Here is an 11,350-nt window from a genome sequence, read left to right on the forward strand (position 1 = left end):
GAAAGAGTGATCATATTGGATCATCAGGGAGGGGAACATTCAGGGTGATACCATATGATGTGCCTCGCCCACAGAGAAAGTGAACAACTTCCCACCATTGCCCAAATTCATCCCGCTCAAGCCATGTTTCTACCAAGACTTTGAGGCGGATATCCCTCCTCAGCATCTCAGCATGACCAAGCGCCTCTACTACCTCTGGATGTGTGAGTGCTGTGGGATGGGGGTGGGCCATAGCTGGGGAATGGGGGAGGGGGAAGGCTGGCGGGTGCTGGGCATTGGGACGGGGTCCCCACAGGCCAGGTGTCCTTCAGCCTCACTTGTAGCATCTGTGTGGGCCAGTCAGCCTTTCCCTGCCTGAGTCCTGCAGGCTCCTCTCCTGGGCCGACTCCCCAGCTGGCCCTCAGTTTCCCTCAACCTCCCATCTAGGCCTCTCTCCATCTCCCAATCACAGAGCAGCCGGGTGGGGGTCTCTGTCTGCGGTGTAATTCCTCATTTCTTCCTCCTCCTTTTCACTGGAGTAGTTTTCCAGGGAACCTCTGATGACTGCCTCAGGATTCTGAATTTGGAGAGGAATCCTCCCCTCAAAGCCGCATTTTTCTTGCTTTCTCTGGAAAATTGTTCAAAAAGAACATTCAGCTGGGATTTAGGAGATATGGGAGGAGGCTGGGCTGGTCACTCCACTTCCCAAGTGGCAGGTTCCTCATTTATAGGAAAGACGGTATTGTCTCAGTGATCGCTGTGGTTCCACGTAGCTCTGTGTTGAGTCTAGAGTTTTAATGTTCTAAGATTTTGAGGTTGAGAGTTTAAAAGCCCCAATTTCTTATGGTCTGTGGCAGTAGAATAATTATGGCCGGGGCAGTAGATCAAGTGAGCTGGAGAGAGGTGGGACTGGGAAGAGAGATGCAAACCAATATAAAAGCAGTTTAATGTCTGTTCTATGTAAAGAGCAAATAAAATCAGTGAGAACACCAAGGTTCCAGGAAATCTGGGGGCAATAAACAGGGATGGAGGAAATACAGCTGAAACTCACAGAAAGAAATGCTTACCCTCATGGTGAGGGGCCCTGAGAAGGGTGTACCTTCACAGGTGACAGCGTTGTCAGGCCAGGCTTGGGGAGCACTGGCCCTGGGCTCTGGGAACTCTGCGCCTGAGAAGATCTCATCCAGGAGCTGGATTTAAGGGCTATAAATATCTTCCTAAGTCCTCACTAGGTGCCCGCCAGATGCTGTGTTCCCAAGGAAGTGTATATAACCCTTGAGATGCTTCAGGATTCTATTCAGAAGCCAAGACCATAGATACCTGGCTGTTTGAGGCCAAGATTAAGCCTGCCTTCCTTTATTTATTCAGTAAGTCTTTGTGGGGCCTTAAATGGACTCAGTCTAATGTTCGAGGAAAGGAGCACCCTTATGTCAGATGACCTGGGTGTGTGTGAGCGACAGCATCAGATGAGGAGACTTGAGGTCCCTGCTGGCTGTGACTCAAGGATACAGTGATTCCGAGGTTCAGCTAGATTATGTGGGTACAGAGGAGGTGGAGCCTGGGTCTCACTCTCGGGGAGCTTCTAGTTTGGTTGATGGGCTGGGATTTGTACTTGGGGAAGCATGAGAGTGCCCAAGTCTTCAGGAGGTCAGAGGGACGGGAGATGAATAAGGCTGCAGTAGTGAAAGAAGGCTTCTTGGAGGAGGTGGCATAATAGTTGTCTAAGAAATGGATTAAAGAAAGACAGATCCCAGCCACTGCTGCCTGCCCCATTTAAGTGTGGAGCAGATGGTACAATGGCTTAAAGAGATGTTACCTTTTACTTTCCCCTTTTCATGCCCTACCTTGCAAGAGAAGATGGAAGATGGGTTTCCTGTGCCTTGGGCTTGGTGATTGCTGTGGGTCTGGGATGGCCAGGGGCTGAGGCCATTCTTATAAGGAGAAATTCTTATCAGGAGAATAGCATTTCTCCCAGGCTGAGGCTTTGAGGCCCTTCAACAGGGCTTGCTGGGCTGAGGCTCTGAGTTCCTGATCTGGAGTCTCTTTGTTCTCTGGATTTCTCAGATCCCCAGGAACGGGTGTGGGAGAGGGTTGGTCTGAGCTCCCAGTTTTCTTTCTCACAGTCTGTACTCCCTGTGTGTGTGTATGTATACGTGTGTCTTGTGTATCTGTGTGTGTGTATTCACTGATGTGACTTGTGGGTGTGAATCTGTACAAATGTGGTTTACATGTGTGTTTGTATGTGTCTTCATCTTTCTGTGCTTGTGCTGTTTGCCTGTGTTTGACTGTGGGTCTGTGTTGAGTTGTGGGGGATGTGTGTGTGTCTGGGTGCTCATATATTTCTGCATGGGCCTTGGTGTCTGTGTGTGTGTCTGGTGTCTGTCTCTGTGTGTGCATGTGCTTCTGGGTCTGCAGTGAATAGCGTAACGCTGGCCGTGAACCTGGTGGGCTGTCTCGCGTGGCTGATCGGAGGCGGGGGAGCTACCAACTTTGGCCTCGCCTTTCTCTGGCTCATCCTCTTCACACCCTGCTCCTACGTCTGCTGGTTTCGGCCCATTTACAAGGCCTTCAAGTAAGTGATAGGTGCTGAACTCCAGCTCCTAACCCTGTCTCTTTGCCCATCTCCACTGTCTCTTCTCTACATATTTTTAATTTTTTTTTTTTTTTTTTTTTTTCCATCCTGCAAACTCACTTTCCCTTTGTTTACCCTCAGCTCAGACTGCCAGGTTGGATTTAGGCTTCCTGGGAGCTCTAGGCTGGGGTGAGAGGGCTGGAAGTTAGAACCTTTCTCTTAGTTCCTTCCTTCCTCACTCTACCCTTGGGTGGGGGCAACATAGAAACTGGGCCTGTTCTTGTTTTCCCTTCCCCAGGCAGCTAGCCGCATGATAAGTTTTGCCAATGGGGCCACCTGTCTTGATGGAGCTGTCCATCCTTGTACCCATGGGCTAGCTGATTTGGCGCCAAGTGGACCATCTATCCACGTGCCGATGGAACAAGCCATCCATGTGCCACTGACACTATGTGCTAATGAGGGCATCCAACTCTGTGCCAAAGGGATTACCCACCCATGTATCAGTAGGGCTAGCTGTCTTAGTGCCAATGGGTGTCTGCCTTGTGTCAAGTAGGATTTTCAATCTTTGTGCCAATGGAGTGTCCCTCTCAGTGCCAGTGTGATCTCAAATATCTTTGCCTATTGGGCCCATCCATGTATGTGCCAGTTAGGCTATAGTCTTGGTGCCAGTAGTGTGTCTGTTCTTGTGCCAATGACACTTTCTACCTTATGGGACCATCCATCCATGTACCTAGATGTCTTGGTGCCAGTAGGGCTGTCCAACCCTTTGACAATGGGTTTGTTTATTCCTGCCACAATGGACCCATCTATTTCTGTGCCAATGGGGCCAACCATCCATGTACCAGTGAGTGGTGCATTCATAAGGAGATCTCTCCCTGTGTAATGTTGTACACACAGGCCTAACACATGGAAACTTGCAAAGATCCATGACTAAACGCTGTCCTATTTTGGCCTCTTAACTAAGGCCTTTAAAAGTCTTCTGTCTATTGTGTACGCACTTAAACTTGGAAGGACTTAGAAGTCTTGAAAGCAGGGAAGCCCTGGCCCTCTACCCAGATGATGGAAGCCATCTCCTCTGTTGCAGGACTGACAGCTCCTTCAGCTTCATGGCATTCTTCTTCACCTTCATGGCCCAGCTGGTCATCAGCATCATCCAGGCTGTGGGCATCCCAGGCTGGGGTGTCTGGTAAGAGACTGGGGTGTCTGGGACTGACCCAGGGCTAGCAGGGTGGCACCTGGGGTGTGTCCTTTGCTTACTTCTGTGGGCTAAGCTGCCTAGCCTGTGGGAACACCATGAGTTATTGGAAGTGTGAAAGGATTCAGGATAGTTTATAGTAGACAGAGCCAGAGCATCAGAGGGGAATGAGAACCTTGCAGTGGTTTTTAGGAGTGCTGAGGGGTATCAAGCATCATGAGGTTAAACTGAGGGAAGGAAGCCTTATGTCTGAGGAGCTTGTTTCCTGAGCCAAGGGTTCTTTCTGAACCACTGACACAGGCCCTTTGCATCCAATGATATCATCTCTCCCTGTGACAATGAGATGGTCCCTTACTCTAGTGGGGTGGCTCCTGGGTACCCCTCACCATGCAAGGCAGCCCCACAGCTGGCCTATTTCTGCAGTGGCTGGATCGCTACCATTTCCTTCTTCGGAACGAACGTTGGCTCAGCGGTGGTGATGCTCATTCCCACTGTTATGTTCACGGTCATGGCTGTCTTTTCCTTCATTGCCCTCAGCATGGTATGTGGTCACCTCAAGGGTTAGAGGGTGGTGTTGGGAAGGGACTGTGATCTGTAACAACCCTTCTCCCAAGTTACAAGAGGACCCAGGGGTCTTCCAAGGGACTCACTCTGGAATGGCTTGGTGGACTTTGCTCCCAGTGCACAGGGCATGGGTGGGAGGACTGGCTTTTACGGTGACTTTTCTCTGGCTCCCATGTCTTTTCTGGATGGGCTGCCTCTTCCCTTTGATTAACCCTTCATTGTGCTCCTCATTCTACAGGTTCATAAATTCTATCGGGGCAGCGGGGGGAGTTTCAGCAAAGCTCAGGAGGAGTGGACCACGGGGGCATGGAAGAACCCGCACGTGCAGCAGGCGGCCCAGAATGCAGCCATGGGGGCAGCGCAGGGTGCCATGAATCAGCCGCAGACTCAGTATTCTGCCACCCCCAACTACACATACTCCAATGAGATGTGAACGAGCCAAGCCTACCAGAAGCTGGCTGGGGGCTGGTGGAACGGGGGCTCAAGCCACACGTTGTGGTGACCAAGCAGGGTTCCCCCTTCCCTTTTTCTCCTCCTCCACTTTGTACAAAGAATCAGAGTTGTGTATATATATATATATGTATATGTATATCCTCTCCCCCACACCCTTGGATTCACGTGGAGCTGTCCCGTGCGGTGATAGCTGTGTCTGTGTCCCCTTGTGAATAGTGTGCAGTGAAGGTCTCTGTTGTTGTGGTGCTAGATGTATGTTTAGAACTAAACCAGCCCCCCAGGCTGCCCCCTCTGACCTTGGCCCAGGGACCCTTCATGGGGCAGGGGGAGGCATAGCAGAAGAGCCTGGCCCCCTCCCAAGGGTTATGAGCTGAAACTGTTTCCACTTTTGGTCTTACTGGGGAGCAGCAGTATTTAGAACTCATGGGGATGGTAGTGGGGAGAGTGGAGACCCGCAGAGGATCTTCTTCTGCTCCTTCTGATCCAGGTCTCTCCCCGCCACCACCCCCAACCTCCTCCTCCCCTCCTCTCTTCCTGCTGTCAGATTCCTGTGGTCCCTTCTCCTGCCCAGGGTCTCTCTCTTCTCTATGTGGCTTTTCTTTGTCTTCTCCAAGGTTGAGTGTCCCAGTTGTATCTGCTCCTGAGACTGAGCCCCTTCCCAGATCCAGGAAGCAGACAGGGGAGCTGAGCCTTAGCCCTGATGTGGGAGGGCCCACAGCCGGAGATGCAGAGCCCACCTGGGTACCTGAATCCCAGGGGATGGAAATGCAAGGCAGGCTCCTCTCTTCCCTGCCTTGCCTTCCCCTCCTTCTCTTCCCTGAGCCCCATTGAGCCCCATCTGCCTATGTCCTGGCTGTGGCCTGATTCTCCTACCCTACCCCTACTGTGTTCTAGGTGGCATCTGCCATCCGTAAGGGCAGATTCCACTGCCTTCCCTGAAGAGCTAGGTAGTGTCCAGGCAATTTTCAGGTGTAAAGGTGCAGCTGGAGCAGAGGGTATGTAAATAACTACTGGTCCCTGGGTGTCATTTGGTTGGCCCAAGCCCACTGGGCAGGTGCTAGGTGTCTCTGAATGACCACTGGATTCCTGGGAGCAATAGCTGTTCTGTTTGGGTCTGATAGAAGGGATAGGCTCAGAGGGCTGGTTCTGGAGGGAAGATCAGAGGAGAAGGCAGGCAGGGCCCAGTGAGAGGGGATCATGCATCCCCCCCACCCCAGCTCACTCTTGGTCATAGGGCAGTTCTGGGCACTTGAACTCAAGGCCCAGGAAGAAGCACAGGCCCAATCCTATGTGGAAGCACAATGGCTGGAATGTGATTTCAGTTTAGGTCGGGTGGGAGGGGCGATTCTCTGGCTCTTGTTTTTTTTCAAATCAAGATTACTTGCTTCCCTCTGCCTACTAGACTTGATTCTTGGCCCTTCCTCACCCTGTCAGCAACCCCTTTCCTTTCCAGGCCAGTGACTACAGGCCTGTTCTGTCCCAGACATTGTAAGAATGTTGTTCGTAGAGGCCCTGGCTCTCTCGGAGGCCTGGAGGGGAGTGGGTTCTCACCCAAGGAGCAGCTGCCCATTTTTCACTCACTGCCCCCACCTCCCACCTGGGCTATTTAGCTTGAAAAACCAAACCCCGCCTGGCCACTCTGGGCGGCTCCAGCCTAGAACCCAACACCTGGATTTCCAGGTGCCATCCTGAGCTTTGAGCTCCAGGTACTTCATTTTCCTATAAGGGGAGCTAGGGCCTCTGGGAAGTTATCTTCCTAATGGTCCCTTAGGCTTGGGCCAGAATGTGATTGGCTCTCTCCTCCACCACTTTCTCTGCAGAAAGCAGTTGTCACAGCCCCTAGTACCTGAAAAGAGACCCTAGGTCTAGGTTCTTCCTCCCGTTTCCTTTCTCCCCTCCCAGACCTCTGGCTCCTTTTCTCTTTGTCTCTCTGGTAACTCCAGGAGGCCTGTGGTCCAGCTTCCAGCCCAGCATCCTTGACCTGTTGGATGCCACCTCCAGTCGATTTCCTGTCCTACCTGCCCTTTCTCTTTCCTGGCTCAGACCTGTATGGCCATGCCCTGGCTCTGCCCTTAGGAAGACCTGCTACTGCGTGTGGCCCAGCTTGTCCAGGCCCTGGGATGCTGCATCTCCAGGCAACTATGCACTTTCCTGGGGAGGGAGCCAGTATGAGAAGTGGGGGCTGGGCACAGATACATCTCTGCTGGATGGTCTGGCTTGAGGGTCGGGTGGAAGAAGGCCCAGGTCAGTCTGGAAATCCTCAGGTCTTTGGCCAGCCAGTCACCTGTTTTTGCATTCTGCTGGTGCCCCCTGCCCCTCCTTGTTTCTGGGAGACACAGACCATACTCCAACTGGCAGTTGACCTGCCTGAGCCAATGTGTCTGTCAGTGGTAACTGAATGAACCATAATAAAGGGGAACATTTGGCCCTCTGTGTCCTGCTGTGTCATGTGTCTTCATGTGGGCGTGTGGAGCCTCACCATGGGCTGTAGGCAATGGGGGTAGGGTGGTTTGAGTGGGTCTGCGGCCTGTCATTCCAAGAGGCCAAAAGTCACACACTTCTGTGTGGTTCTTTCTCTGAGGCAGCCTCGAAATTGCCACAGAGACCTTCTCCCTGTTAGGAGGAGGAGTTCTGAGTTCTCTGAGGAAGAAGTAGAAGGCTGGATCAGTGGGTGAGGGGTGGTTTGGTTCAGATGGTCACTGTAGTCAGGGGCAGGGGTAGAGCACAGAGGGCCCCACCTCAGCTCTCATTGAAGGAGACTGGCAGCTGATTGAGGACTCAGGGGCCTGTGGATGCTGGAGAATGAAGGAGGCAGGGAGGTGTATCCAACGTGCTTTCCTCTGCTGCTTTTCCTTTGCCAATGCTGTGTCCTCCACTTGGAGGGCCGTTCTGGCACTTTTTATTTAAGCTCCTGGTCATCCTTCAAGATTCACCTTGAGTGACTCCTTCTCTGAGAGGGCTTCTTTGCCTCTGATTGTTACTTAGGACCCTCTCCTTCCTCATGGACCTTATTCTGTAATTTTTTGTGTCCCTTTTTGTCTCAAGAGCAGGGAAGAGTCTGATTTAGCTCCGTATCCTGTGCACTTAAAACATACAAGAGGCTCAGTAAATGTTAAGTATTAAGTGCTGAAGTGATGAGCAGTGTGGGATGGGGCTGGGGCGGGGGTAAGTAGGTCAGACAATCTGGGCCAGGCCCAGATGAGCACAGGAAATACCAAGAACTTGGAAGCTGGTGTTCCCGACAGGACTCCCCGGAACGGACTACAGTTCCCAGAAGGCTGAGAAGTGGACTGCAACTCCCAGAAGTCTGCGCAGTCGCGGAGGCTGCCGGCGACTGTGGTAGCGTTGCGTGCCAGTCAGAATCTGTGGGAGGGGCGACCGAGGTACCGCGATATTTGGTGGCTGCTCCGAGACGCGCCTGACGCGGGTGAGGAGTCTGGGGGGCCCTCTGGAGGCTGGTTTCACGCGGTGGGGCAGGAGGGAGGCTGGAAAAGCTTCATTCGCGATTTTGAGTCTGTGGCTTTGTGTGTGACCTCACTCTGTGTGTGTGTGCGCGCGCGCACGCGTGTGTGTTCTCTCCCTCCTATCGGTGCCCGAGAAGCTATGCTGCGGGTCTGCGGCTGTGTGTGTGTGTGTAGGGCCTGTGGAACCTGTGGGGCCGGAGCGCTGTGGACCCGTTCCCGTCTCCATCCTGAAGTGGGGCATTTATATATGTATATACACGCTCCCATCCCGGCTTTGTGCTGCTCTGCAATTAACCAGTACCATTTAATCTAGTTTGAAAGGTGGTCCTATCGGTTACCCACCCTTAACCTTTTGCCTTAAAGAAACAAAAACAAAATCCATGAGCCTGCCTCCAGAAAGGAATAGGGATGGCCCAAAGTACAAACTATATTTTACAAGTTGGTAAAATAGAAAAAGGAAAGCCCTGGGATATTGCAGTTGTCCCCTGGCTCCACCTAAAAGTGCCGAATGGCATTAAAAATGAAAGTGAGGCCAAATTTTGTCAGAGGAAAACTTCGTGCTGTACTTTGAAGTATTGGAGGCCTGTGCCAGGTAATAGGCAGGGGAGATTCCCAAGCTGGGGAAGTGGTGGGTATCTTGGGGCAGGAGTTTTCCACATCTCTCCCAGTGACTGAGAGGTGGCAGTTCTCAGTCACTCCCTCACTAGTAGTCACCGCGTGTGAATGTAATATATATGTATATATCCCCAACATATGGCCTTGAGGAGGGGTGCCTAATGGGATTCCAGGAGTAGCAGACTCTGGAAGCATGCCTGCTTCTGGTTTGAGAGAAAAGCAGTCTTTTTGTTTGTTTGTTTTTAATTTTCTTGGCCGCACTGGCAGCACATGGGATCTTAGCTCCCCAGGCAGGGATCGAACCTGAGCCCCTCGCATTCGAAGCTCGGCGTCTTAACCACTGGCCCACCAGAGACGTCCTGAGAGAAGAGCAGTCTTAGCAGAATGTCAAGACCTTGAGTTCTCCCTGAAGAGTTCCTTGCCTTTCCTTGGAGGAAGGGGTTTAAAGTGCCCCTGTGGCCACGTGACTCCTTTTAATGACTGGGTTTGGGGGAAAAGTAATGCTATGGGGAACTACAGGTGTTTCGTTATTACTGGGGCAGAGTTGTATTGACTGGTGGGAGATGAGGCCAGAGCAGACTCTTGAGGCCAGTAGTAGGAACTTTGACGTCAGGCTAAAGGATTCAAGCTCTTAATGGATCCTGGATCCCTGCCCACCCACCCAAATTTGGTTCTGCTTTTTCCTAGGCCCCAGTTCCTCATCATTCCTGTGCTGTGCTGGGCTCATACCCCATCTGGCTTTTTTTTTAGCCCTGGTCCTGCCCTGGCTGCACACTTGCCCATATTGTGACTGGCAAGTATTCCTGAAACTTTTACTTAACTCTGTCCTAATTAAACGCATCAGAAAAGGAGACTTACACATCACAAGTCTGCCACAGCTGAGGCTCTTTACTCTGTCTGGCCTTGTCTTTCTAAAGGACAGAGAAACTGTCAATTTTCTGGCTGTGACTGTATGCATGTGGCTACCTGCATGGCTAGTGCCCTGGGAGCTTGAGGCTCAGTAATCACAGCCTTCAGTCCTATAACCTCTCTGCCTGCCAACTCTCTGCTGCTCAAGAGTTCCTATGAGTAGAGCAGAGCTCAGGAAAATGAGGTGCTGTCTACAGCTACCTTGGCTGTGCAAATAGATGGTTCTAACAGGGACTGGGTAGAGTAATAGACTTACTGGTTTGGGATTTGATCTTTTTTTGAGAGTAAACAGAAAGAACTGCTGGGACTTCCCTGGAGGTGCAGTGGATATGGCTCCGTGCTCCCAATGCAGGGGGCCCGGGTTCGATCCTTGGTCAGGGAACTAGATCCCACATGCATGCCACAACTAAGAGTTCACTTGCCACAACTAAGGAGCCCATGTGCTGCAATTAAGGAGCGCGCCTCCTGCAACTAAGATCCAGTGCAACCAAATAAATATTTTTTAAAAAAGGGACTTCCCTGGTGGTCCAGTGGCTAAGACTCTTTGCTCCCAATGCAGTGGGCCCAGGTTCTGTCCCTCGTCAGAGAACTAAGGTCCCGTATGCCACGTGGCATGGCCAAAAAAAAAAAGAATTAAAGGGCGTCCCTGGTGGCACGGTGGTTGAGAGTTCGCCTGCCGATGCAGGGGACGTGGGTTCGTGCCCCAGTCCGGGAAGATCCCACATGCCACGGAGCGGCTAGGCCCGTGAGCCATGGCCGCTGAGCCTGCGCGTCCGGAGCCTGTGCTCCGCCACAGGAGAGGCCACAACAGTGAGAGGCCCGCGGTCTGCAAAAAAAAAAAAAAAAAAAAAAAAAAAAAAAAGAATTAAATTAAAAATAAATACATGTTAAAAAAAAAAAAAAGAACTCCTGCCAGCTGTCACCCTACATGGGACTGTCAGATTGAACTGATTTGACCTTGCTTTCAGATGTTGGTTAAATTTTCCACTTTCTGATCCTCAAGTACATATCCCCCCCCACCCCCCTTCTAGAAAGATAGGTAGGCTTTAGTCCTTAACAAAGATCGCTCAGCAGGCTAAGTAGTAAATCTTGGGCTGTACCACCTGCTATGGGGAAGCAGCTGAAGTCACCAGTATGGATTCCTGCCCCAAGTTTAACTGATTTGCTTTCAGTAACCTATTCCCTAGGAATGATATCAATTTGATGTGGAGGAGATTTTATTTTTATTTTAAAAATTTTTTTTGTTTTGTTTTTTGTTGCACCACGTAGCTTGTGGGATCTTAGTTCCCTGACCAGGGGTTGAACCTGGGCGCTCGGCAGTGAGAGGGCCAAGTCCTAACCACTGGACCACTGGGGAGTTCCTTGGAGGAGGTTTTAAATTCAGCTTCTGGTTTTGCAGGAATCTCCATGTCCTTGCACCAGTTGGCTGGGGTAGGACAGGGTCAAGGTTTGGGATTTGGCAGGCGGGTTTCCCTGGAGAGTCCAGAATGTGCCTCTGTCACCTACTGTGGGTGCTCACTAGCACACTGATTAGTTCTGGGAAGCTGGCTGATAGGCCCTCTAGACCTTGTCAGTTGCTAACAGGGCTCTCCAGGCCCT

General features: G+C 51.5%; 1 protein-coding gene across 1 annotated transcript in view; it reads left to right on the top strand.

The window, feature by feature from the left end:
• The window catches only part of SCAMP5 (secretory carrier membrane protein 5), a 45,019-nt gene extending 40,276 nt beyond the window's left edge, over positions 1 to 4,743 (top strand). Inside the window, exons 5-9 of the mRNA XM_007446715.1 lie at positions 75 to 203; positions 2,395 to 2,551; positions 3,636 to 3,737; positions 4,170 to 4,287; positions 4,549 to 4,743. Of these exons, the coding sequence (XP_007446777.1) occupies positions 75 to 203; positions 2,395 to 2,551; positions 3,636 to 3,737; positions 4,170 to 4,287; positions 4,549 to 4,743 (701 nt within the window). The remainder of the gene's footprint in view (positions 1 to 74; positions 204 to 2,394; positions 2,552 to 3,635; positions 3,738 to 4,169; positions 4,288 to 4,548) is intronic.
• Positions 4,744 to 11,350: the final 6,607 nt, after the last annotated feature.

This window comes from Lipotes vexillifer, unplaced genomic scaffold, assembly GCF_000442215.2.
Source record: "Lipotes vexillifer unplaced genomic scaffold, Lipotes_vexillifer_v1.1 scaffold242, whole genome shotgun sequence".
In the NCBI taxonomy this organism is placed as follows: domain Eukaryota; kingdom Metazoa; phylum Chordata; class Mammalia; order Artiodactyla; family Lipotidae; genus Lipotes; species Lipotes vexillifer.